Below are 27,534 nucleotides of genomic sequence, written 5' to 3'. Positions count from 1 at the left end.
AATTCTAAACCGTTCAACCTTACGCACTGAACTATCACGTAGTCATCAAAACGTGTATGTCAGATGTTCGCAACATCCACAAATGACGCTCGAGGTTCAGCACACCGAGCGGTGCATTAAGGACATAAGCCTTTTGCGCAGCAATGAGGATAATCCTCAGTTTACGGACCCAGTCCGCATAATTTCTACTATCAACTTTCAACTAAATTTTCTCTAGGAACATATCTTAAACAGTAGAACCAAAGCGTAAGCTACGACATAATTTGCAAAGACCTTTTGACTATGTTCATGATAATTAAGTTCATCTGATCATTTAATGAACTCCCACTTAGATAGACATCCCTCTAGTCATCTAAGTGATACATGATCCGAGTCAACTAGGCCGTGTCCGATCATCACGTGAGACGGACTAGTCATCATCGGGGAACATCTCCATGTTGATCGTATCTACTATACGACTCATGTTCGACCTTTCGGTCTCTTGTGTACCGAGGCCATGTCTGTACATGCTAGGCTCGTCAAGTCAACCTAAGTGTTTCGCATGTGTTCCGAGGCCATGTCTGTACATGCTAGGCTCGTCAACACCCGTTGTATGCGAACGTTAGAATCTATCACACCCGATCATCACGTGGTGCTTCGAAACAACGAACCTTCGCAACGGTGCACAGTTAGGGGGAACACATTTCTTGAAATTTTAGTGAGGGATCATCTTATTTATGCTACCGTCGTTCTAAGCAAATAAGATGTAAACATGACAGACATCACATGCAAATCATAAAGTGACATGATATGGCCAATATCATCTTGCGCCTTTTGATCTCCATCTTCGAGGCACGGCATGATCACCTTCGTCATCGGCATGACACCATGATCTCCATCATCATGATCTCCATCATTGTGTCTTCATGAAGTTGTCTCGCCAACTATTACTTCTACTACTATGGCTAACGGTTAGCAATGAACTAAAGTAATTACATGGCGTTTTCATTGACACGTAGGTCACACAATAAATTGAGACAACTCCTATGGCTCCTGCCGGTTGTCATACTCATCGACATGCAAGTCGTGATTCCTATTACAAGAACATGATCAATCTCATACATCACATATATCATTCATCACATCCTTTTGGCCATATCACATCACATAGCATACCCTGCAAAAACAAGTTAGACGTCCTCTAATTGTTGTTGCATGTTTTACGTGGCTGCTATGGGTTTCTAGCAAGAACGTTTCTTACCTACGCAAAAGCCACAACGGTGATATGCCAATTGCTATTTACCCTTCATAAGGACCCTTTTCATCGAATCCGATCCGACTAAAGTGGGAGAGACAGACACCCGCTAGCCACCTTATGCATCAAGTGCATGTCAGTCGGTGGAACCTGTCTCACGTAAGAGTACGTGTAAGGTCGGTCCGGGCCGCTTCATCCCACAATGCCGCTGAATCAAGATAAGACTAGTAACGGTAAGCAAATTGAACAAATCGTCGCCCACAACTACTTTGTGTTCTACTCGTGCATAGAATCTACGCATAAACCTGCCTCATGATGCCACTGTTGGGGAACGTAGCAATAATTCAAAATTTTCCTACGTGTCACCAAGATCAATCTAGGAGATGCTAGCAACTAGAGAGAGGGAGTGCATCTTCGTACCCTTGAAGATCGCTAAGCGGAAGCGTTCAAGAGAACGAGGTTGATGGAGTCGTACTCGTCGTGATCCAAATCACCGATGATCCTAGCGCCGAACGGACGGCACCTCCGCGTTCAACACACGTACGGAGCGGGGACATCTCCTCCTTCTTGATCCAGCAAGGGGGGAGGAGAAGTTGATGGAGGTCCAGCAGCACGACGACGTGGTGGTGGAAGTAGCGGGTTCCTGGCAGGGCTTCGCCAAGCGCAAGCGGGGAGGAAGAGGTGTCACGGGAGAGAGGGAGGCGCCGGGGCTTGGGGTGCTGCTCCCATGCGCCTCCCCACTATATATAGGGGTGGAGGGGGCTGGTTTCTTTCCCTCCAAGTCCATTGGGGCGTTGGCAAAGGTGGGCGAAAGAAATCCCATCATTTCCCTTCCCCACCGATTGTTATCCCCCTTTTTTAGGGATCTTGATCTTATCCCTTCGGGATATGATCTTATTCCTTCTAAGGTGGGATCTTGGTGCGCCTTGACCAGGGGTGTGGGGCCTTGCCCCCACTACCCACGTTCATGTGGGTCCCCCCATGCAGGTGGGCCCCACTTCGGAACCTTCTAGAACCTTCCCGGTACAATACCGAAAAATCCCGAACATTTTCCGGTGGCCAAAATAGGACTTCCCATATATAAATCTTTACCTCCGGACCATTCCGGAACTCCTCGTGACGTCCGGGATCTCATCCGGGACTCCGAACAACTTTCGGTTAACCGCATACTAATATCTCTACAACTCTAGCGTCACCGAACCTTAAGTGTGTAGACCCTACGAGTTCAGGAGACATGCAGACATGACCGAGACGACTCTCCGGTCAATAACCAACAGCGGGATCTGGATACCCATGTTGGCTCCCACATGTTCCACGATGTCGAGGATTCAATCAATCCCGTATACAATTCCCTTTGTCAGTCGGTACGTTACTTGCCCGAGATTCGATCGTAGGTATCCCAATACCTTATTCAATCTCGTTACCGGCAAGTCACTTTACTCGTACCGTAATGCATGATCCCGTGACCAAACACTTGGTCACATTGAGCTCATTATGATGATGCATAACCGAGTGGGCCCAGAGATACCTCTCCGTCATACGGAGTGACAAATCCCAGTCTCGATTCATGCCAACCCAACAGACACTTTCGGAGATACCCGTAGTGCACCTTTATAGCCACCCAGTTACGTTGTGACGTTTGGCACACCCAAAGCACTCCTATGGTATCCGGGAGTTGCACAATCTCATGGTCTAAGGAAATGATACTTGACATTTGGAAAAGCTCTAGCAAACGAACTACACGATCTTGTGCTATGCTTAGGATTGGGTCTTGTCCATCACATCATTCTCCTAATGATGTGATCTCGTTATCAATGACATCCAATGTCCATAGTCAGGAAACCATGACTATCTGTTGATCAACGAGCTAGTCAACTAGAGGCTCACTAGGGACATGTTGTGGTCTATGTATTCACACATGTATTACGGTTTCCAGTTAATACAATTATAGCATGAACAACAGACAATTATCATGAACAAGGAAATACAATAATAACCATTTTATTATTGCCTCTAGGGCATATTTCCAACAGGGGATTACAGCGGTGCGGGAGAGTGGACCGCGTAAAAGAGATGGGGATGGTGATGTTGATGAAGACGATCACCGTGGCGATGGTTCCCCCGGCGGCACTCCGGCGCCACCTAGAGAGGAGGGGATAGAGTCTCCCGCTTGTGCTTCCTCCTCCATGGCCTCCCCCCTAGATGGGGAGAGGTCCTCCCTCTAGTTCTTGGCCTCCATGGTTATGATGGCCCCCTTCGGGATCGTCCTCCATGACCTCCAGTGATGGCCTAGATTGATTTTTCGAGGCTACAGAGCCCTGCGGCAGCGGAACTCCCAATCTAGGTTTATATCTGAGGTTTTTGGGATTTATAGGAGGTGTTGGCGTCGGGGACAAGTCAAGGGGGTCCACGAGGTGATGACAAGGTAGGGGGGCGAGCCCTAGGGGGGTGGGGGCGCCCCCCACCCTTGTGGTTACCCCGGGACTCCTCTCTGGTATCTTTTCAGTCCAGTACTTTTTATATTTTCCAAAAATATTCTCTGTAAATTTTCAGCCCATTCCGAGAACTTTTATTTCTGCACAAAAAATGACACCAGAGTAGCTCTACTAAAAAGGGCGTCAGTCCGGGTTAGTTCTAATCAAATCATACCAAAACTATATAAAATTGTTATAAACATGGCATGAATACTTCATAAATTATAGATACGTCGGAGACGTGTCATACTCCAACCTCTTTTAATATTTTTTACTATGGCATCAAACAGTCTATGCAAGCATCATCGCTAAGAATACATGAGAGGGAATACAATCATGATAGGAAACTCTCTTGCTCACTTTACTGAGAATTCGAGGAGAGATTACATCTTGGCTACTACAATGAGCCCATAGTACTTAGGGTGAACTACTCAAAGCTCATCTTGGAGAGACGAGGAATTAATGTAGATTAAGAAGTTGATGAATTCACCCTCTAGCAACATACCAGAACCAGGTTGTAGATGAGATCACTTTGGATTACGAAGTGACAGAGGTGAAAAAATATGACAAAGATTTGTGGGATAGTTTATAAGCTAGGTGCATAGAAGGTGGAGCTAGGAGAGCCTGGTGGGCCTAGGTGTCTCAGGTGCTTTTGGCGCCTGGACAGATGGTTCCAACCACTGAGCCTCCCCTGGTGCTCTTATTGGGTCCTCATGGTCCCTTGTTTGTTGAAACTTGCATATGTATTTTTTTTGTAAGTGAAAATATTTATTTTTTTACTAAAACCAAAAACACTATAAAACATTGCGTATTTAATAATAAGGCATGAATGTCTTCTGGAACATCTTCAGTTCTTTTGAATGATGTGCCTGGAAAACACTTCAAATGTAAGTGTGGTGTGAAACAGGGGGACCCTCTGTCCCCTTACTCTTTGTCTTGGCTCCTGCTCTTTTGAAAACAACGATTAATAAGTTGCTTCATCTGGGAGAAAACAGTCTGCCTTTACCTATCCATGATCCTGATTATCCTGTGATTCAATATGCAGATGACACTTTATTGTTTCTACATGCTCATAGATCATAGTTGGCTGCTCTTAAAATAGTTATGGGTTCTTTCTCCAAAGCAATTGGCATGCAGATTAACTATCATAAGTCCTCAATGTTCCCAATCAATGTAAATGATCTGGAAGCTTCTTCTCTTGCAGCTCAGTTTGGCTGTCAGCTTGGAAAATGCCTTTCACTTATTTGGGTTTACCTATGGGAACCACCAGACCTAAAATAATTGATTTTATGCCTCTGGTGGACTGTATGGAAAGGAGACTCACAACTAGCTATTGGTTTTTACCACAAGGAAGTAGGCTTTAGTTAGTCAATTCAGTCATATCCTCCCTACCTATTTACATCCTTTGCAGCTTGTCCATCCCTCCCGACATTCTCAGGCAGTTGGAAATATTCAAAGGCAGTATCTCTAGAGAAAATTTGGGGAGGAGAGAGGTCATTCCTTGGCTGCTTGGCCTCTGGTGTGTAGGCCCAAGTTTAAAGGTGGTCTGGGTATCCTCAACCTTGGATTGCAGAATGAGGCTCTCCTCATGAAACATCTCAACAAGTTTTATAATAAATCTGATGTACCATGGGTGCAATTGATCTGGGATTCCTATTATTTTGGTACGGTGCCCCATGATACCACTTTGTGTGGCTCTTTTTGGTGGAGAGATGTAAGCAAGCTCATGGACAAATTTAGGTCTCTTACAATGGTCAAAGTGAATAGGGTGACACTGCCCTTTTCTGGTCTGATCATTGGCAAATTGGTAATGAACGCACTCCTCTACAAGAAAGATTTCCCACGTTACATTCCTGCTATTATGATAATACACTCTCTGTCAAAGAGGTCATACATATTAATAATTTACATGAGCTGTTCTCTGATATGTCTCCGACGTATCTATAATTTTTTATTGTTCTGTGCTGCTATATTATCATTTTTGGATGTTTATATTCATTTTATACCAACTTTATATCATTTTTCTGGGACTAACCTATTGGCATAGTGCCAGTGCGAGTTGCTGTTTTTTTTGCTTGTTTTTTACTTCATGGAATATCCATATCAAATGAAGTCCAAATGCAGCGAAACTTTTTGGAGATTTTTTTCTGCCCAGAAGACAACTTGAGAGCCAAGGAAGTGCAAGAGGGAAGGCCCGTGGGGCCCACTACCCACCTGGGCGCCAGAGGCCCCTGGCGCGCCCTGATGGGTAGTGGGGCCCACAGAGGTCCTTTCCACCGCCTCTCAGCTCTATAAATACCCAAATATTCCAGAAACCCTAGGGGAGTCGACGAAACACAATTCCAGCCGCCGCAAGTTCCAGAACCACGAGATCCAATCTAGAGCCCTATTCTGGCACCTTGCCGGAGGGGAACACGATCACGAAGGGGTTCATCATCCTCATTGGTGCTCCTCCGATGATGTGTCAGTAGTTTACCACAGACCTAGAGGTCCGTAGGCAGTAGCTAGATGGCTTCTTCTCTCTTTTTGATTCTCAATACAATGTTCTCCTCGATGCTCTTAGAGATCTATTTCATGTAATGACTTTTTGTGGTGTGTTTGGTGGGATCCGATGAATTGCGAGTTTATGATCAGTTCTATCTATGAATATTAAGTCTTCTTTGATCTCTTATATGCATGATTATGATAGCATCGTATTTCTTCTCTGAAACTTTGGTTTGGTTTGGCCAACTGGATTGATTTTTCTTGCAATGGGAAGAGGTGCTTTGTGATGGGTTCGATCTTGCGGTGCTCAATCTCAGTGACAGAAGGAGAAGTGACACGCATGTATCGTTGCCTATAAGGATCAAAAGATGGGGTATATTCCTACATGAATAGATCTTGCCTCCATCATGTCATTGTTCTTATTGCATTACTCTGTTTCTCCGTGAACTTAATACACTAGATGCATGCTGGATAGCGGTCGATGTGTGGAGTAATAGTAGCAGATGCAGAATCGTTTCGGTCTACTAATCTTGGACGTGATCCCTATATACATGATCATTGCCTTGGATATTGTCATAATTATTTGTTATTCTATGAATTGCCCAACACTAATTTGTTTACCCATCGTATGTTATTTTCTCGAAAGAAGCCACTAGTGAAAAATCCACGGCCCCCAGGTCTATTTCCTATCATATTATTTTCAGACCTATTATTCCAAAAAAACAAAAATACCTTGCTGCATTTTTTTCTTTCTTTATTTTATTTTGTGTTTTTGCTAGATCTATTTATCCAATCTCATACAATTTAATCTATCTCAATACCGAGGAGGGATTGACAACCCCTCTTACGCGTTGGGTTGGAAGCATTTGCTATTTGTGTGCAGGTACTGTTTACATAGTGTTGCTTGGTTTCCTTACTGGATTGATAACCTTGGTTTCATAACTGAGGGAAATACTTAGCGTTGCTGTGCTGCATCATCCTCTCCTCTTCAGGGAAATACCAACGCAGATACAAGCAATCAGGAAGAATTTCTGGCGCCATTGTCGGAGAGACATCATCAACATCTATCAGGTACCCAATCATAAATCTCATCTCTTTGCAATTTACATTATTTTCCATTTGCCTCTCGTTTTCATCTCCCCCACTTCTAAAACATTTTTTGCGAAAAGCATAAAAATATCTGCCTTTTTATTTACCCTCTTTTCGTTTGCCCTTTTTCTCGTTGGATCTTTTGTTTGCGTGTGATCTTGCTTGCGTAGTCACGATGTCTCAAGAAAATACCAAATTGTGTGATTTTTCCAATACTAATAATAATGATTTTTATTAGTACTTCGATTGCTCCTCCCGCTACTAGTGCGGAGTCTTATGATATTAATGCCGCTTCATTGAATCTTGTCATGAAAGAGCAATTTTCCGGTAGTCCTAATGAGGATATCGTGTCCCATCTAAACACTTCCATAGATTTGTGTTATATGCAAAAGAAAAAAGATGTGGACAATGATATTGTGAAGTTGAAATTATTTCCTTTCTCTTTGAGGGATCGTGCAAAATTTTGGTTTTCTTCTTTGCCTAGTAATGGTATCGATTCTTGGGATAAGTGCAAAGATGCTTTTATTACTAAGTATTTTCCGCTCGCGAAAATTATTTCCCTTAGAAATCAAATCATGAATTTCAAGCAACTTGAGCATGAACATGTTGCACAATCTTGGGAAAGAATGAAATTGATGCTAAGAAATTGTCCTACTTATGGTTTAAATCTATGGATGATTATACAAAAAAATTATGCGGGGTTGAATTTTGTTTCTAGAAATATTTTGGATTCCTCCGCGGGAGGTACTTTTATGGAAACTAGCGGTGTTGCCCGCGCATTTGCGCGGCTACAACTTTTGCTTTCCATTATAAACCTATCAAATCTACAAATGTTGTGGAAATTTTCTAAAATATTCTATAATTCGAAAATGTTAGAGCTTTATTTTGCATCTAAGTGTAGTTTTGAGAAAAATGAAATGATTCATCACATATTGACATGAAATGGTCGTTTCTTTTTCGGTAAATATTTTGTATTATTCTTTCGCGTCTAATAGTTATATTTGATATTATGTTTACCATAAGTATTTTCCCTTGTGTCAAAAATTAATTGAATTTATTTTGTCATCGCTATGACACTAAAATTTCATCTAAACCATAGAAAAAGATAAAGAGAGAAACACATGTCTCGAGGAAACATCATAAAAATTAAGTTGGTATTCCATGTGCAAATGTATTATTTTTTGCGAACACATCCATCCGTGATTCACAACATCCCAGCAAAACCATATAATGACTTAACAATCTTCATATTTCTCTTTCCTACTTCTCTTCATCGGTCGATATTTCAGCCCTAGCCAAATGGTAGACTTGGTATATTATTTAATATCTCTAGGAAATGATTGCAGTTGGAATGTGCTTCTTGAGTTAATAGGACCAAAGTCTTGCAAAATCTTTTTGTGTAATGTATTATTATTGCTAAGGATGTCATCCTGTGATAGATATTCGCCAATGGCATTGTTATTATTGTCCTGCCACCAGAAACCATTTCACAGAAAATTAAATGCCTAATCATTATATCTTCTTATTCTATGCCTACGTGTCACAACTGTGTGTGTTGCAATTGTGGTTTCCTGATAATACAATTCTATGCCTCTCGATCTTCCACGGGTGCTTCCAGACGGATGTGACACTATACGTGACGGTCATGTCAGTGACCAGTCACAAAATCATGACCCAGTTAGATTCCTGAGACCAGCCCTATACGTCAGGGTTGATCGACACCCTTTATATCGAGTCCATATCTGAGGCGGATATGAGGAGGTCCGGACGCGTCCGTCACATCTGACTGGCGGGCAAGACACACGTCAAAACCCGTCGGTCCGGTGAGGACACACTCATGTCGTTGCTCCGGCATGCCGCCCGAGGGGCCAAATCCGGCTATTTAAGTCGGACAGCGAGTTCAACCCTAGCCACTTTCATTTCCACCTTCTACCCCCCTCCGCCCGCGCCGCTACTCCCAAGCTCCAAGTTCGTCGTCCACTCCAATTCGCTCCGAGCATGCCTCCACGGGCAGCCATGGTCCGCCAGGGGATCGACGCGTACAAGAGTCTCACTGCGCAGCGCTGGGTGAAGATCCTAGCGGAGATCGACACACGGGGCGTCACTCGCTTCGCCATCGGCTTGCCTTCGGACTCTTCGGAGCAGTACGGGGCGGAGCAGGCGTCGCCAGACGTGGAGATGAAGGACGCGGGATGAGGAGGAGGTGGGCGGCGAGGCGGATCCGGTACTTCCTACGGCCGGATTCACCATGAACGACACGCTGGCCGAGTTCGAGGTAGCCCAAGCAGAGGAAGCGGTGGAGTATCCTCGAGTCCATTTAGTCGGATCTCGAGGTCAAGGCAAACTGCCGCTATCTCCACGAGGCAGATACAGAGCTGGAGGAAGTCTTCGTGGACATGAAGTTCAATGAGGAACTGAAGATGCGAGCCGTGGCCAACAACCAGTAGCCCGGTCCGTCCGACACTGCCAGTAGTATGTAGTACGTAGCTTATTTTACGTTGCATGGTGTGTAGTATGAAAAAAATATGAGAGTTGAAGTTTATTGTTTCCTTGGACGAAAAATAAGGGGTGGCCGGACCCTATCCGCGAACGCCATCAACTAGCTAGGAGCATAGGTCAGTACGAGCTGTGGAAACCCTAGGGCGGTAGGTGCGAGCTTTTGCAAGACAAGGTTGCGTGATTGCTTGCTCGTGGCGCCAGACGGACACGGGTGGGGTCTCGTCGTCCTTTTGCTGCCCACGTTCGATCTTCTCCGCTCGAGGGTCCCGTGATCCCAGCGTGAGCCCGTGGCCCGACGGGCTGGTCCCGGGTCCTCGAGAACGTCCGTTTCGTGACGCCGCCGGCGACCCAGCCACCATGCAGGATGCAGCGCCATGCCGTCCGAGGATGGGTGGGGTGTGGTTTGGTTTTGCATTAGTTTATTCTTTTCAGGAGACAGCACTGGTGCCGGTGTCCGGTTTGGAAGATGGAATGGAACCTCGTCCTGTGGGGTGGCTGGTGCAATGCGTGGCAAATTTCCATGATTGCAGCCGAGAACCTTCCTGTGTTGCCTGTTGGCGCCTGCGCCTCCAGGCTCACCACAGACTGTCTAATCACTTAGTACGCCTCTGTATTCCGCATATCTATGCGTCTCTGCATCTCACTGATGCGGTGTGCACACCAATTCTGTTAGACGAAACGCTTGATATCATTGCAGTTATGGAATGTACAATTGTTGTTATCTTATAAGTGTCACGTAAGATAAATGTTGGATGATGTTATTCAGCTGACGTTCGTTGAGAGAGATGGCGATTGTGAATGTTTGTATGACAATTTAAATTGTCGTCTGGACGGTAATTTTAGTTTGCAAGCACGGCAATTTTCTTGCAAAAAATAAAAACGAAGTTGAGTTGCCATTCTCGCTAACTAATACTCCCTCCGTTCCTAAATATTTGTCTTTTTAGAGATTTCAAATAAACTACCACATACGGATGTATATACACATATTTTAAAGTGTAGATTCACTCATTTTGCTTCGTATGTAGTCACTTGTTAAAATATTTAGGAACGGAGAGAGTATGTCATTCTCGATCAACATAACTTGCCATCAAAATCATTCGCAATAGTCATCCCCAGCGAAAGTTCACTAATTATGAGGGCCCTAATTGTTTAGGTGGAGGAAAGAGAAACAAAAAGTACTTGTCTTTTCTTAACTAAGAGATGATCACTTAGCAGTAATATTTGTCAACCCATATTTAGGCATATATCGTTACTGGAGATAAAACTAAGAGATTATCCATTGTACATCATGCTTTTATTGATATCCCAAAATTACGTGGCAAGTTTCTATTAAGATTATCGTATCAATCAATGTACATGCCCCAATGATTCATATTAAGAAAAATAAAATAGAACGATGGAGCAGCCAACACTGAATGAGAAACAATTAACATCGACAAGAAACTAAAAAAAAATTCTTTTCGTCCTAAGGATACACACCGTAAGTTTTCCTTCCACGAAAAATAAACCGTGTTGCGTGGTTATGTCGCCCACAAGTTTAATGTGCCTGACCTTTCCAACAACTTTCTTTTGTTATTTTGAGAATCAGTTGGAGTGGCCGATTAGGGGCCGACCCGGCTATATGTCGCTTAAAGCGACCCTGAAGTAGCTCTCGCCACGAGCATTGCCCTCTCGCTGCTATTACTGGGCCGGTCCAAGTGCCTTCCTGCGAGTTAAAATTCATTTTTCTTATTATCTTTTTCATCCGTTCATCTTTTCTTTCTATTGTTCCATTATTTGAAATTTTCTAAATGTATATATACAAAACAACATAAACTTAGATAATAATTGGAAAATATCTTTCAAAATGTTAACACAGTGTAAAATAATTGTAGTGTAGTTTCAAGAAAATGATAGCATTCAGAAAAGTTTTGTGATAAAAAAATCAAATATTTCAAAGAAATATAAATTACATTTTATACAATATGCAATGTAAATAAAAACTATTTAATTTAAAAAAGTTTCATCCCATTAAAATATCTACGTCACATATCCCAAAAATCATGTGTTCCAAAAATATGTACATATATATTTTAAAATGTTTATACAGATATAGAAAATATTCGCATAGTTTTAAAAATATTTCAAGATGTAATTGAAAAGCTTTTAACACATATTCGATTTTTTTGAAAACATGTAATTAAAAAATTAAATCATGTAATTGAAAAGTATTAATGTGTACAAAAAATATTTAAAATATATTGGAAAACAATTACAACGTGTGTTGAAAAACTAAACACGTATTAAAAAGGAAAAAACATTGAAGAAAAATTAAAGAGAACAATGAGAACCAAAGAAAACTGATGAAAAACAAGAAATAAATAACAAAAATATTTAATATCAGGGGCTCCCGACCTGCCACTCAGAAAAATAGGCGACGGCAAAGTCAAGCCCAATTGTGTTCTAGCAAACATTTGTGGCTTAATATCAGGCCGGAGCGGGGTGTTTATGGCACGTTTGGTTGCCCGCATTTAGCCCAAGCAGGCCTTATGGTTACAGCATCTTTCGGTCATGGGCTGTTTGGTTAACTGTGTATACTGTTGGACCTGCACGGCACAATTCTTAAAGCACCTCTAGGCCCGGCTTCATGGAGACGTCCAAATCGGCAGTTTCCAGCGAGGCAGGTTTGAGCGATGCTTTGTAGCACAGGTTGGTGGCTCGCTGGGAACGTGATTACACTTAATCACGTCTGCCCCTCGTCCTCTTCCTCCTTCCTCTAATGGCCACACAGCCCAATCTACCTCACCTTCCAGCCCATGAACCACTCCTCCTCCACCTCGCCGGCCGTCGAACTCGCCTGCGCACGCCAGATCCGACCGCTGGGCCCGCCTCGCTGTTGCAGCCGCAACGCTCATTGCGTGCGAGCTGGCTGAAGCACCCGTCGCCGCCGCGCTACATCACCTTGGTGCTGCTCCTCGGCCGACTAACCTTGGGCCGGATCTCCTCGAGCTGCCGCGCCCCCTCCGCCAAGCTCGGCCTCACCGCAGCCACCGGCGCGCGGCAGCCCATCGCCAGCTTCAGCGCCTGCACGGGGCCCTCCTCCGCCGAGTTCCACACACCCTTCGCCATCTCCGGTTCGAACACCTCCACAGCCGTCTCCTCGAGCATAGCCGCCTTCACCAGCAACGACAGGTCGTCGCCCCCGTCTGCCTTCGCCGCCGACGGCACCAGCAGCCTTCCCACCACCGCGTATTTGGCCGCCCCTCGTACAGGTACGCCAGCGCGCGTGCCGCGCCCAGCGCGATCTTGCGCCACCGTGGCCACGTTAGTGGTGATCCGCTTTTGACAGCCGCTGCCGCGGCTTCTCCCCCCGGCGTCCCTCGTAAAAGGCCCGAAGCGGCACCAGGTTCTCGTGCCCGCGCGCACCCAATGCAGCGCACGGCCGGCGAGGCGAGGCAGCTCAGGGTGACTCCTAGCGCGCCAAGGCGGCGGGGCGAGGCGGTGAGGCGGGCGTGGGCGTGGGCGAGGTGGCCCCGCAGCAAGGCACGCACCCCTGCCTCAACAGTGGACGGCAAGGCTCGCGGCGATGTGCTCCTAGCCGGACACCATGCGGCGCCAAATCGGGTGGTCCAGCTCCATGCACTTCGTCGTCGCCCCCCTTAACTGCTAGGTTGGAGGTACTCCAGCGCGTGCGGGGAGGCAGCCGTGTCCCCCACCGAGGAGGCCGCCATGCTCGCCGAGGTGCTCTGATTTAAGTATAGTCGTTGACTCCTAATCACCATGCGAGCCAGGCAACCAAACACCGGGTGAAAAATTGCTTTACGGTGACAAGACATTGTATGCAGGCAACCACACAACTAGACAACATCGTTTTTTGCCTTGTTTTCTCGAAACCAGGTCCTGCTCAGCCTGGCTCGTTTTCATCCTCTCAGCCAGGCCCGGCTGAGAATTGAAACCAAACGCGCCCTATATGTCTCCCAGCACGTGAGACAAGTGGAAGTCTGGGTAAAGGTTCGCACGAGTTGGGCCGGCCCAGGCGTGCTGATATGTCTAGTTTTTCTGATTTTTTTCATTTTTTTGCTTTCTCTCAAAATAAATATATTACAAAATCAATCTACATAAAAAGATCCGAGAAATGTTGAACAAGCATTTGAAAAATGTTAAATGTCTATAGAGAAAATATTAAACAAGCATCTGAAAAAATATTGAACAAGTGTTTGAAAAATCTTAATCAAGCATTTGGAAAAAATACAAAATGTCTATAGAAAAAATATTGAACATGTATTTCAAAATGATGAATTGTTTTCATCATGTATATAAAAAATGTTAATCAAGCATTTTGAAAAAAATATTGAACAAATATTTAAAAAATGTTAGTCAAGCGTTTGGAAATGTTAAATGAGTGCAGAAAAAATGCTGACCATGTATTAGAGAAATGATGGAATTTTTTTATCAATGTATATATAAATGTTAATCAAGCATTGAAAATGTTGAATGTGTATAGAAAAAATGTTATGCAAGCATTGAAAAATGTTAAATGTGTATACAAAAAGGTTGAAGAAGTATTTGAAAAATGCTAATCAAGCATTTGAAAAATGTCAAATGTGTATGGAAAAAATGTTGACCATGTATTAAAACATGATGAAAAATATGATCATGTATATAAAATATTAATAAAGAATTAAAAAAACGTTGAACAATTGTTTGGAAAGTATTAATCAATCATTTCGAAAAAGTAAATGTGTATGAAAAAATGTTGACCACGTATTCAAAATATATTACTATTTTTATTTGAAAACTGTTAATCAAGAATTTAAGAAATTTTAAAAAGAAATCGAAAAAATGTTGACCATGTACTCAAAAAATGTCAATCTTCTATTTGTAATATGTTAAAATTGTGTATAGAAAACAATGTTGACTTTGTATTACGAAAATGTATAATTTGAATTGGAAAAAATTTAGACGTGTATTAGACAAATGTTGTTGACATATACAAAAAAGTAGAATAATAACCAATAGAACAAATAAACCAAAAATAGAAAGAAAATGAACAAAAAAACAAAGAAACAAAATGCAATAAAATGAAAAGAGTTTGAAAAAACTGAGAAGATAAAACAAAAAAGAAACAAAATAGAAAAAAGAATATGGAGAATAAAGAAAACCAAAGATAAATCTAAAGATAAAACAAATCTGTGAAAACTGAGAAAAGAAATTTACAAAAACTTGTGAAAAAACAAATCCAAAAGTATATAGAAAACCTATGGAATATCGGCTCGTTTCTTGTTAGGTCACACCCTAATGCGATAAATAGTCACCGCGGCAGGAAAGCGCATTTTCTAATCGGCGCTGAAGGCGCCCGTTAACGTGCATTTTGTTAACTGGCACTGAAGATGCTCTTAACTGCACCGCTCCAGATATGATTTTAATTCTGTAAATAACTAAAAAAAAAGGTGGAGTTGTCCGGCTTCGAACCTACAGACCTCCATGTTCGAATGCAAGCACACTAACCATTCAGGTATCCAATCCGTTGTGAAACTGTTGCTTTTTCTCTTTTATTTCCTTGCTCAGTTCATGGGATTTTCCCAACCGATTATATTTGATTTTTATTTTTATTTTTTCTGGCCTTTTTTTCATTAAATGCATCGATTCATAAACGTTTGCTTCAAAATCGTGAACCTTTTCACCAAAATCCATGAACTTTTATTCAAATTTGTGAACTTTTTTCCCAAATCGATGAACTTTTTTCAAATCAAATGAACTTTTTTTCGAATAGACTGTTTTCTCAAGTTTGATGAACTTTTTGCAAATTTGATCAACTTTTTTCAAAGTCGATTAACTTTGTGCAAATTTGACTAAATTTTTTTAAATTCGTTGAACTTTTTTCAAATTGATAATTTTTTTGAAAAAATTCAAATTGTAATTGATTAAAAACTGATGTTGTTTTTTAGAAATAGATGAACTTTTTTCAAATCAATGAACTTCTTTGATTTGTGAACCTTTTGGTTTTTTTATGATTTTTTGAATCCCTATTTTACTTTGTGAACTTTTGTGTGAAAAGTCAATGGTCAGCGGTCCTTCGTCAGCAGTCGATTGTGGACCACCTCCGAGCGATCGAACTAGATCGATTTTTTCCATCGACCGAACGAACGACGCTCCTCTCGTTATTTGGCCGGCTGACAAAGGGGCGCGCGTTAGCGTTAGGTTAGTTAACTCGTGCAGAAGGCACCCAATAGGAGCTGCCGCAGGAGAGCCAGGAGCAACTAAAGACGGAGTACTCCTTCGGGTCCCCCGCAAGGATCACCTTTTTTTTTGGGATTCCTCGCAAGGGTCACCTGGAGTCGGCTAAGAGCGCCGCCGCCATATGCCGCGCTCTGGGCGCCTCCACTGATTTTTGTTTTTTATTTTTATTTTTTCATACGTGGTTTTGGCTTTTAGATAGTTTTTTTCCATGTTATTTTGGCTTATTAGTTTTTCACGAGTCTTTCTTAGCTTTTGAATTAAAAAATTAAAAAAATTACGCGAAAAAAACCCAATTTTGCCTTGAAAACGAAAAAACCCTTTTTCTTCCTTCCGCGAGAGGCACGGATTTGCTTCCGTGAGAGGCACAGCCCCTCTCGGATACCAAAAAAATAACGCGTTTTCTTTTTTTTCCTTCCCGAGAGGCGCGGTAGTGCCTCTCAAAAATAGAGAGAGAAAATGTGTTTTCCCTTTTTTTTTCTTCTGCGAGACGCACGGTTTTACTTCTTATGGAGACACGGATTTGCTTCTGCGAGAGGCACAGTCCTGCCTCTTTTGGAAAGGAAAAAAACTGCTCCCGGTTCGATTTTTTCGTCTATTTTTTGGTGAATTTTTTTCGTCAAAACCTATCAACACGGATCTAGTTTTAAGATCACGACGCGAGGAAACCAACGGTTAAAGCGGTTCGACATTTGGACGCACGGGTTTACTTCTCGTGGAGGCATGGATTTGCTTCCGCGAGAGGCACAGTCCTGCCTCTTTCGGGAAGGGAAAAAGTGCTCCCGGTTTGTTTTTTTTCTTCTGTTTTTTGGTGAAAAAAATTGGTTTTGCTAAAGCACATCTAGATGTGCCATAAATATTGCACATCTAAGTTCTATGTCATTGATCTTACGTTAAGATTCGTGTGGATATTTTGTTTTTTTCTTTTCCTCTTTATGCTTGAGTCACTCACTTAGATGTGTAACAACTAGAGCACATCTAGATATGCCCTAAACACACCCAAAAAACGTTCGTCAAAACCTATCAACATGGATCTAGCTTTGAAGATCTCGACGTGAGGAAACCAATGATTAAAGCAGTTCGAGATTTAGACGCACGGTTTAATAGATAAAACATTTTGAATAAAGAATCTATGAAAAGAAAAACTATCATGCAGTGCGCTACTTGTCGCAACCCGAGAAGGTGGGAGTGACCTTTACGAAGAGTGCGCCTTAATTAGTGATTTCTTGGAGCACCTCTGTCTCGCACACAAAGACTTGTCGCCCGCAGGGTGTTAGCTAAACCTGGGCATGGGCAGCCCGGCCGAAACCCTAACGTCTAGGCCGGGCTCGGGCCTCACTTTTCTCACCCAAGCCCGGCCCAAAGACCGAGAAAAGCCTAGTAAAACCTATCTTTTAATATATATTTTAAAAAATTATGTATAATATAGTATTATATAGCCACGAAATTAGCGATAAATCGCGAGTGGACATGCCACCACGCGCGTCCAAAATCCACACCGCATGCTGCCGCGTGATGCGTGCAGCTTTAATACCCTCCGGCCGTATAAGGAATTCGCCTCGTCGTATAGCATTCGGTATAGCGTGTGTATTTGCACCTGACACATGCAGTGCATGGCCTGCGAGGCAGCGCGTGCATTAATCCCACACCCAGCAGCCCAACGGCAATAATTCAGCGATCTGGGAGCCCACATGCGGGCAACATATCTGGTGATACCGCAACTCAAGTGATACAATGCTCCGATGGATCATGGGCCTTTCGATTATGTTGGAAGGGACAGGATGAAGGCACACGTGATGAGCAGCCTCTCCACTGTATATACAAAAACACTCCGATTCATGTTATTAATTAAGCATCAGGCCCTTTTCCTACTAGTACTACTAGTTTACGAGCCTCGGTTTCACTTACGGGCACAAAAAAAGGTTTAGTTTCATTGCCCAGACACACGAACTTAAATCTGGTTTTCACTCATGTCTTGCTATGGTGCAATCTCCATACGAAATTATGCCATCTTCATATTTTGCTTTTATACTGCTTAAAGTTCAACAAAATAAATTTATTAATTTTTTGGTTACTTTGTCCGTGAAACACTAATAGTAGTCTGGTATGTCTAGTCCATAAATTTGCATATAATGTCAATTATGATAATCCACACAGAGTACTATTATAAACGAACATTTTCCACTGTTGGTCTTCACATATTCCATGTGCCGTTCTAGCTTGTACAATCTGAAATCAGTTGGACAACTGACCTAGTACATGCTATATTTGCTTTCACGGAAGCTAAGTTTTTTGTAGAGAATGTACAAGCAAGCATTTCCAGCTATCTTGAAGAGGAACTGAATCTAATTGAGTGAATGCTGTGGTTAATTAAAATGCACAACTTTTTTTTCTAAGTTAACACCTACAATTTTAGAATGTGTATATGGTTTTTACCAGTAGAAGCGTCCCGTACTTTTTTTTATTGTGATAACAAGGTTACATGCATCATTTCACGCATGCTCTTGCTAAATAAACAATGGGCAAAATTGAGGAAATCCAGAAATCCTCATCTTCCCATTCCCTTGGGCTTAATTAAGTATAGAATCCAAGGTGCTTCTGGTATATTCTGCGGTGAAGGAGCTGCTCATCACCCTTGCATTCATCATGTCCCTTTGAATATGATCTAGCGGTCCAGGATTCATTCAAGCATTGTAGCACCTGAGATCCCGTATCACTAGGTATGTCCTCCCCACATGCGATGCACATACTTAAAGACACAACAGAGGAGTGAATACCCTCAGCCGCCCCTGCAAAACGTAAATGCACCCAACAATCCATTGATGACCCATCAACGCAACGGCCTCCTAGCTGTGTGTCTCTCACAACAAAGAAATTTGGAGAGATGCTTACGGGCGTGCCGCAGCTAGAAGACGACGACGACAGTGCTAGATTTTTCCTACTTGCTAAACGCGAGAGAAGCATGCAGTGGGTGTGTTGTGCAACCGATGCCGCTCTCCGTCTATGCAGAACCCATCTCCACACCTTGCTTTGTTCGTCCATGGTCGACGGAAAGACGAGATGCGCACTGCGAGAACTGAACTTGGGCAACAGCTCAATTATGTCCACCCAACGCCCAAAGCAATTATTCGATCGGTAGGGCGTCGCCTGGCCCATGTATTCATACGACATTCAATGCAGTCCTGGCCCACACCACGGTCGTATAAAGTGAGGTATTTGGGAAGCTGCTAATTAAGCTGTCCAGTATTCCTAGATGGCCTATTAAAAGTAGTCATCGCGACGCACAGGCGGACGTCCTGGATATGGGCTGCGCGTGGCCGCATGTCCCAAAAATCCGCGTCGCGAAATTAGGTATTTTATTCTTTTTGATAGACAAAATAGCCTTTTTGTCGGGCTGCAGGCCGGGCCGGGCCGGGCCCAGGCTTGGTATTTTGAGGTCGTTCTTTTGAAAACCCAGCCTGAGACCCGGCCCGGCCCGGAGATGCCCAGGTTACTGTTAGCACAGGGCCCAGCCCAAATCCTCCAGACGTGCGTCATCAATTGCAAGTTCGTTCCCCTAAAAGAAAATCAATTGCACATTCGTTTCTTCAAGCGTTTTTCCTTTCTTTTCAACGTTAGGTGTAAGCTTTCTCTCTTTTTTCTTTTTTTCTTTTTGACCAACAACTTTATTCATCAAACAATAGCAAGGTCTTTTACATGGTGATCAAGAATAAAGACAGGGACATTGGATTTCAAAGATGCAGACTTACTAATGCTGAAATAGTGTTTTTGCCAAGCAATCTGCTACCATATTTGCTTCCTTGTTGCAGTGGACAAAACCAGTGCTAGCAAATTCCATGGCCATGAGAGAATACTCACAATGATTGAAACATTAGTTCTCATATAAGCATTTGAGATGGCCTCCAACGCCACCATACTGTCAGACTAGATGATGAGTTTAGTGCACCCAAAGTTTTTGCTAGGATCAAACCACTTTGGATAGCCATAACTTCCGCTGAATCTATAGTAAAAACATGGGGTCGCACACAAGACTCTGCTGCAAAATTACCTCGATCATCTCGAGCTATTGCTCTGCTGGCTCCTGTCATATTTAAGGTTTTTCTTTATGATTTTCTTACTTATATTTATATTTTGAAATGCATATATAGAATAAATATTTACTTAAATTATTAAATGACTTTGTCATGCATTTAAAAAATGTTTGTTTTGTGTAAGAATTTGTTTGTACAATTTTTTAAAAATGTGCATCACGTTCAAAATAATTCTACATGACTTTAAAAAATGTTCATGCGTTTCAAGACTATGTTCATTGTCTTTATTTAAACTGTTTATATAGTGTGAATAAAAGTTGTATAATTTTAATAAAATGTTTTGCACTATTCTAAAAAATGTTCATGAAACTTACAAAAATGTTCAGGCGTTTAGAAAATATGATTATGATTTTTAAAAAAATATGTACAACATAAAAAATTGGAAAATTTCTAAAAATGATTCTTGCCATTCAAAGATGTTAATGCCATTTAGACAAAATGCTCTAACACATAATGAATGTTTTGCATGTTTTTTAGAAAAATGTTCATGGCATTTATGAAAAATGTTTGCCATATATCAGAAAATTTTCAATGTGTGTTTCATAAATGTTCAACATGTAATTCAGAAAAGTGTTCAACTTGTTTCTGGAAAATGTTCGACATGTATACGAAAAATGTTTAATGTGTATTTGAAAGTAGACGACAAAGTAGTTGAAAATGAAAAAAAAAGAACCATAAAGAATAAAATAAAAGCAGTGCAACCAACAAAGACTAAAAACGACAAAGAGAAGAAGAAAATAATCTCTACAAAGGTTGTAAATTCGCTCTTTATCGATGTATAGAACCTTCCCAAAACACTCTAATGGGTCGGCCCACTGAGGCGAGCACGCACGAAGCGCAAAAGGCGAGACTGGAATATATCTCGCGGCAAGCCAAGACCTATCCCGCGCTGATGGAGCGGTATCAAGGAAACGGGTTGAATGGTGTAGTCGGGGTTATCTGCTGAGACCACATCTACTACAACTGGAGGTGAGCAGAACCGATGAAATCCGTGACGACTGACCTGTGGAACCGTAACCTCTCATCACTTTATCTTCTGTTTTGTACTCCCTCCGTTCCTAAATATAAGTCTTTGAAGAGATTCCACTATAGACCACATACGGAGCAAAATGAGTGAATCTAACTCTAAAATGCATCTATATACATCCGTATATGGTCCATAGTGAAATCTCTACAAAGACTTATATTTAGGAACGGAGGGAGTAACAGACAGGAGCACTCGACGAATTAGCAAATCATTGGCTAGGCCTTTAGCTTTTCGGCATGCTAGGGCCTCCAGCTTGGGCGTGGGTGGTTATCTCGTGGAAAGTTACAGCCGAGGAGCCCAGGAAGAGCAAATCATACGATGAAAAAGATGATTTTCAGAAATTTCACTGTAATTGTTAGTTATAAGAGTTATTTTGTAGTTTCTTGCAGCTATGATCTCAACTATTGTTTGGTAACTTTCTGATGTTTGGATCAAATTAGGGAAACACTCGTTGTCGACCGGCTGAAAAGAAACTTCGCTTCCACCGCCTTCGTTGTGCAACACGTGTCCATGTGGGGCCCACACACGTCTCCACCTTCCTAGATTTATGAAACAACGCCCAGCTGCATCGTCTTCTTCCCACGACTCTCATCTCTCTTTCTCTCACATTTCTTCTCTTCTGATGCAGATCGGCCAAGGCATTGCAAGCCTGCCACTCACACCGGGCAGCCGACCGCCTCGCCGCTTACATCTCTCCCGCCCTGCATCTAATTCCACCTCCTGACGTCAACGACGGTGCCAGAGATCCACGTGACTCGGTCGTTGCTCCAGCGGCGCGCGGCCAGCGCACGACCTCTCCATCGGCGGTGTCCATGTCAGGGAGCCCTCCTGCTCGATACGCTCCCAGCCCTGCGCTGCGTGTTTAGAGGCTTTGTAATGTCATCAATGTTTCTAAAACAAAGCTTTTGTTGCAATAGTCAATGATGTTTCTGAAACAGAGTTCTCTTTGCAAAGAGTGATCACATGCGGAGATGCTTTGCAATGCCGCCAATGATTCTGAAACAAAGCTCTTGTTGCAATAGTCATCGACGTGTTTATGAAACAAAGCTCTTGTTACAGTAGTCACCGTTCTGTTTCTGAAACAAGGCTCCTTTTGCAGTAGTCACTTTCTAAAACAATACTCTTGTTTTTTTTTGACATGAAAACAATACTCTACTTGCAAAAGAGTAAAACAATACCTTGTTGCAAAGAGGAATAGTACGCTAAGCAACATAGATCGGACAGCTCGCCGAGTGCCCATTGCGATGGTAGTGAAGTAAAATCAGGCGATAGTCAGAGAGATCAATGCCTGGTTCTCCATGAACGAAGGAACATTGAAGATGAAACACACGGCCTAGCCAGATTTTCTCTCTTAACCGTCGGCCGCCATTGGGTGACACTATAAAACTCCCGTTGAACGTCACTATTAATAAAGGTCACTTTAGTTCTCTAGAAAAAAGGGTTGGGTACTTCGCATAGGCCTGTCGGCGGAGTGAACCCAGTTGCGATGCAGCTGACTGGGCAGGTTCAGGTAGCACTTCAGAAAAACTTGTGCAGCTTACTGGGCAGGTTCAGGTAGCACGTCAGAAAAACTTGTGCAGCAACAAAAACCATCCAGAGACGATTAGGGACCATTCAAAATTGTGCAAACCAGGGACCGAGCACTAACAACAACATCGCAAGTCAGTAAGCAAAGTATATTCACAGTAAGACTCCGTTCCCCCATTTCATTTTCTTCTTGGGTAGATGGATGTAACAACCTACCACAATTGCCACATTGCCAGGAAAATTAGCACAGCAAGCAATTTTTGTGCCCCTAATACGACACGAGTACATGACCTTTTTGAATTAAACAACTATCAGTGTGGGATAAACCGACCGACCGACCACATTGCTGCATCTGGAGCAGACTGGGTAGCAGCTCCGATGACCGACCTAACGAGTGACTCGAAGCTAAATTACTGTACAACGCGACAAAGTTGCCAGGATACAAGGCCCGGTTTCCTCTTCTTCGCACCGGGAGGATTATTGGAGGGGGCTCCCAGGGGCTGCAGCGTTCCCCGCAGCAGCGTTATCTACAGAGGCTGATGGATCACTCGATCACAGGAGGACCAACCTCCAGTGATTCCAGTGCTTCAGGTGGCGCTTCGGGAGTTTTCCCGCGGCCCAGCCTCTGCAGGAGCTTGAGGTGCTTCTCTGCAGCCGCCTTGTCGGCAGCCTCTCGCTTCTGAGCCCTTCTTGCCCGCCGCCCTGCAACATCCTTGGACACTGAACCTGACCCTGAACCTGACGCTGATCCCTCTTTCTTCTTGGGAGTCCTGGATGGAACAGCATCAACAACAGGAGGGATCACTACTGGCCTGGCCTCCCTCCTGCCCCCTCTGACGTACCCATTGTCACCCCACCTCCTGTTACCAATTCGAATGCTCGGTGACCTGCTTATGTATTCCTCATAAAGGTCATCCTCATCGCCATCATCATATTGGTAACTACGGTAAATGTCTTCTTCCTCCTGAGCCTCCTCGTGAGCCTCTACGACCAGAGGCTTAAACCAAGTGGCTCTCAGAAGAAGACAAACGCTCTCATCGAACATGTAGTCATGAAGGCTGAAGAAAAGAAACAAGCATCAAGCCAAAAAGTCTACCTGAAATTAATGTGCCCCCACATATTGAAGAAACAAAGGGGTTACCAGCCATCAAGAGAGCGATGCACACTGAGGAACTCAAACGGGTGCTTGCATTGAGGGCATACTGGTGTCTGCTTGTAGGATGCCCACCTCAGAATGCAAGTGACGCTGCATGCACATAATGGATTCAAACAAAATAGGTGAGCAGTCGTTCACAAAAAAAACAATTTGATCATAAAAGAGCAAAAGGAAGTTGTGATAGTCATTTACAAACAAAACAATTATCATAAAAGAGCAAAAGGAAGTTGTGAAATATGTATCACGGTCAATGTCTATTGCCCAAAAAGATGTGAATTACTCCCTCCGTCCGAAAATACTTGTCATCAAAATGGATAAAAGAGGATGTATCTAGATGTATTTTAGTTCTAAATACATCTCTTTTTATCCATTTTGATGACAAGTATTTTCGGACGGAGGGAGTACTAACTACTGAAATTCCCACATAAAGTGCTAAGCAAATAACAATAACACAAATGGTTCTTCAGGTCAATGTCGATGCATACATATAGAAATCTACATATCTCACAAGAGAATCATTTTAGCATATAATATCAGATAAATCCTCGACCCCATCAGGGATGTTGACAACTAAACAACTCTTGAATATGGAACGTGGTTGGTTGGAAGGAAATAGACAACCAACTGCACATGCAAACCAAGTATGAGGAACATATTATACTCCACTACCAATTACCAGAAGCCTACAAAATAGAACCAGTTCATCGCTGATCACAACCATAAATACAGTCAACAACCCTGGAATACGAAACATGGTTATCGGGACACAAATAAGGAGCTGCACATGGAAACCAAGATGGGTAACATGCTAGAATCCATGCCAAGCACCCAAAGCCCAGAAATTAGGCTCAGCTCATAAATAATGGGAAGACCTTTAATAGGGTGGGTGGGTTGGCAATGCTAAATACAGCTTTTAGCAGCAAAATAAAATAGCACCCTCCCCAAATTTTAGCGGATAAGAGGAAAAGTGTACTGGAGTGCATAAATTCGTGCTTGTAATTCATGGGCATGGCATCGGTTGATACAGCTAAGTACGAATCTAATGGGGAATATTCGATCGAAATTACAAATCTCTATCCATTAGAAAACTAAAGTGTCCAAATCATCTACGAGACAAACGCAGGGAACGGCAATCTGCCACACGAATCGGATATCCAGTGTGAGATGAGGGGCGGGGAGGGAGAAATCAGGGAGAGGGAGGGGCTCACCAGTAGGCGTGGTCGCAGCCCTTGACGAGCGCCGTCTCCTGGAGCGGGATCCTGTCGAGGCAGATCGCGCACACCCCGCAGCCCCCCGCAGCCCGGTCGCCGCCGACCCCGCCGCCCACGGCCGCCGCCTGCCACGAACAAACAAGCCAAACCAGATCAGATCGCACACCGACGGAGGAGCAGATTCGATCCGGGAGACCTAGCTAGGGAGGAAGCGAGCGGGCACCCACCTTGTCGTTGAGGGGGATTGGGGCCGGGAGGGATGCGGCGGAGGAACCGGCGACGGCGGCGGCCATGTCGGTCGGCGGTCGGGGACCCGGCGAGGTAGGGTTCCTTTCCCCTGTGTGGATGGTTTGATTTGGTTCGGTGGGGGGGCGGGGTGGGGTGGGGAGGGGAAAGGGGGGCCGTCACGAGGACGCGGGGGTGGGGAGGGGAGGGTATCGGTGGGGGGAGAATAGATGCCCTCCGTTTATTCGCTCGGCATGACAGCGGCTTGGGCGCCACGCTTGCTGGCTTCCGCGGTGGTCAATGAACGCGCGGACGGGAGCGAATGGGCGGAGCCCATGAGACTGGGCTGACAAAAGAGGTGGCCATGTGTCGTTGGGCTGAGAAGAGGTGGCCATGTGTCGTTGGGCCGAGAAGAGGTGGCCATGCATGCACGCGTGCGTGTCGGGTTCTGTCGTTCCGCCGCGGTGGTGGATGGCGGCGCCACGAAGACGACCAAGTCCCGCTTGGATTCTTCTGGGGCTCTAGGCCTACACGGGTTTCGGCCCGGCACGGTTTCTTCTTCGCATGCCATGACGTACAATCTGGCCCTTCCTCTGCGGAGGTGTTCGGGTGCGCCTGTGGATAGTGATCGATCATCTTTTAAAATTTTATTTTCATAGCCATGTTTCTATTTTTTCTATGCATCCGATCACAGGCATGTGGGTGGTGAATATGAAGTGAGAGAAAGAAGAGTAAGAATAAACAAAGAGAACAGGTGGTCGATGTTGGACCAAATGCTATGAGGCGGGCGCATGACGACCGACCGGTCGCGTCTGGTCGTAACTCATACTCATCCCATATATGAGGCCAATATGAGGAGTGCCGGCCAGCCCGGACATTTAAGGAGGCTTCGAGGGGTCCGGTTGGGTCAACTTTTTTCTTCTCTTTCCTATTCGGTTCGTGGGCCTGCGTCCGTCCGATCAATTTGAGGAGTACGGCTGTAGATGCTCTAAGCCCGACGCTCATCAGCCACTATAGAAAAAAAATCAGCCACTATCAGAAGTCTCAAGCAAACCTTAAATTCATACTCTCAGTCTAAATTGAACCTTGACTTCAAAATCCCTGAAGCTCTCACTCTATATTCTCCAATGTCGGAATATCCCAGTCAATTTATGCTAAATGCTCGTTCGGTGCAGCAGGAAAGGACGACCTCGAGAGGATCACACGCTACCCTCACTGACAACTTGGGCCCATGTGTCATATTTATCTTCCTCTTCTTCTCGGTTTCTCTTTCCTCCACCAGATTCTGATGGCCGACGTTGTGCTCCTCATCTTTTTTTCCCTGCCTCATGGATCAGGTTTTGCATTGGCCGAGCTCCAACCGAAATGCCTTGGAGAATAGGTTGTCATAGATTAGTACAATCCAGTGGTGCGAGAAGTTTAGGGCAGACAATTTGCTGCCGCTGAGGTCCAATGTCTTGAGATGTGTGAGATTTCGCGAAGAACGGTGGTAGCTTGCCATCAAGATTGTCTATGTAAGTCAGGAATATCAGGAGTTTGTCAAGATAGCTGGTGCAAGAGGGATTTTGGTCAGTGAGGACGTTGAGGCCAAGCGCACGGATCACCGAGCAGTTGAAGAGACGGTTTTGGATGCCTCCCTTGAACGTGTTGTTGGAGTGGCCGAGGAGCTGTGGGATCCCGAGGTCGTCGAGCTCTGAGGGAACACCGCGGTGAAGTCATTCTCATAGAGGATGAGCTGCTGGATCTCATCTGGCATAAGGCCGAGTGTTGGGGAACGTAGTAATTTTAAAAAAATTCCTACGCACACACAGGATCATGATAATCATAGCAACGAGAGGGGAGAGTGTGTCCACGTACCCTCGTAGACCGAAAGCGGAAGCGTTAGCACAACGCGGTTGATGTAGTCGTACGTCTTCACGATCCGACCGATCAAGTACCGAACGCACGGCACCTCCGAGTTCAGCACACGTTCAGCCCGATGACGTCCCTCGAACTCCGATCCAGCCGAGTGTTGAGGGAGAGTTTCATCAGCACGACGGCGTGGTGACGATGATGATGTTCTACCGACGCAGGGCTTCGCCTAAGCACCGCTACAGTATTATCGAGGTGGACTATGGTGGAGGGGGGGCACCGCACACGGCTAAAAGATCAAACGATCAATTGTTGTGTCTCTAGGGTGCCCCCTGCCCCCGTATATAAAGGAGCAAGGGGGGTGGTGCGGCCGGCCAGGAGGGGCGCGCCAGGTGGAGTCCTACTCCCACCGGGAGTAGGACTCCCTCCCTTTTCCTAGTTGGATTAGGA

At 44.1% G+C, this 27,534-nt stretch overlaps 1 protein-coding gene across 1 annotated transcript; it reads right to left on the bottom strand.

Moving 5' to 3' along the window:
* Nucleotides 1–22,793: 22,793 nt before the first annotated feature.
* Nucleotides 22,794–25,471, bottom strand: LOC109739505 (uncharacterized). The gene is made up of 4 exons (XM_020298593.4): nt 25,236–25,471; nt 25,006–25,133; nt 23,783–23,887; nt 22,794–23,699 (listed from the first exon to the last, which is right to left on the bottom strand). Exons 1-4 carry the CDS (start codon nt 25,299–25,301, stop codon nt 23,186–23,188), a joined length of 813 nt encoding a protein of 270 aa, XP_020154182.3. The 5' UTR covers nt 25,302–25,471; the 3' UTR covers nt 22,794–23,185.
* Between the last annotated feature and the right edge of the window lie 2,063 nt (nt 25,472–27,534).

Source organism: Aegilops tauschii, chromosome 3, assembly GCF_002575655.3.
Source record: "Aegilops tauschii subsp. strangulata cultivar AL8/78 chromosome 3, Aet v6.0, whole genome shotgun sequence".
Lineage (NCBI taxonomy): Eukaryota > Viridiplantae > Streptophyta > Magnoliopsida > Poales > Poaceae > Aegilops > Aegilops tauschii.
Note: the sequence above shows the minus strand (reverse complement) of the source record. Positions and strands in the feature narration are given on the sequence as shown.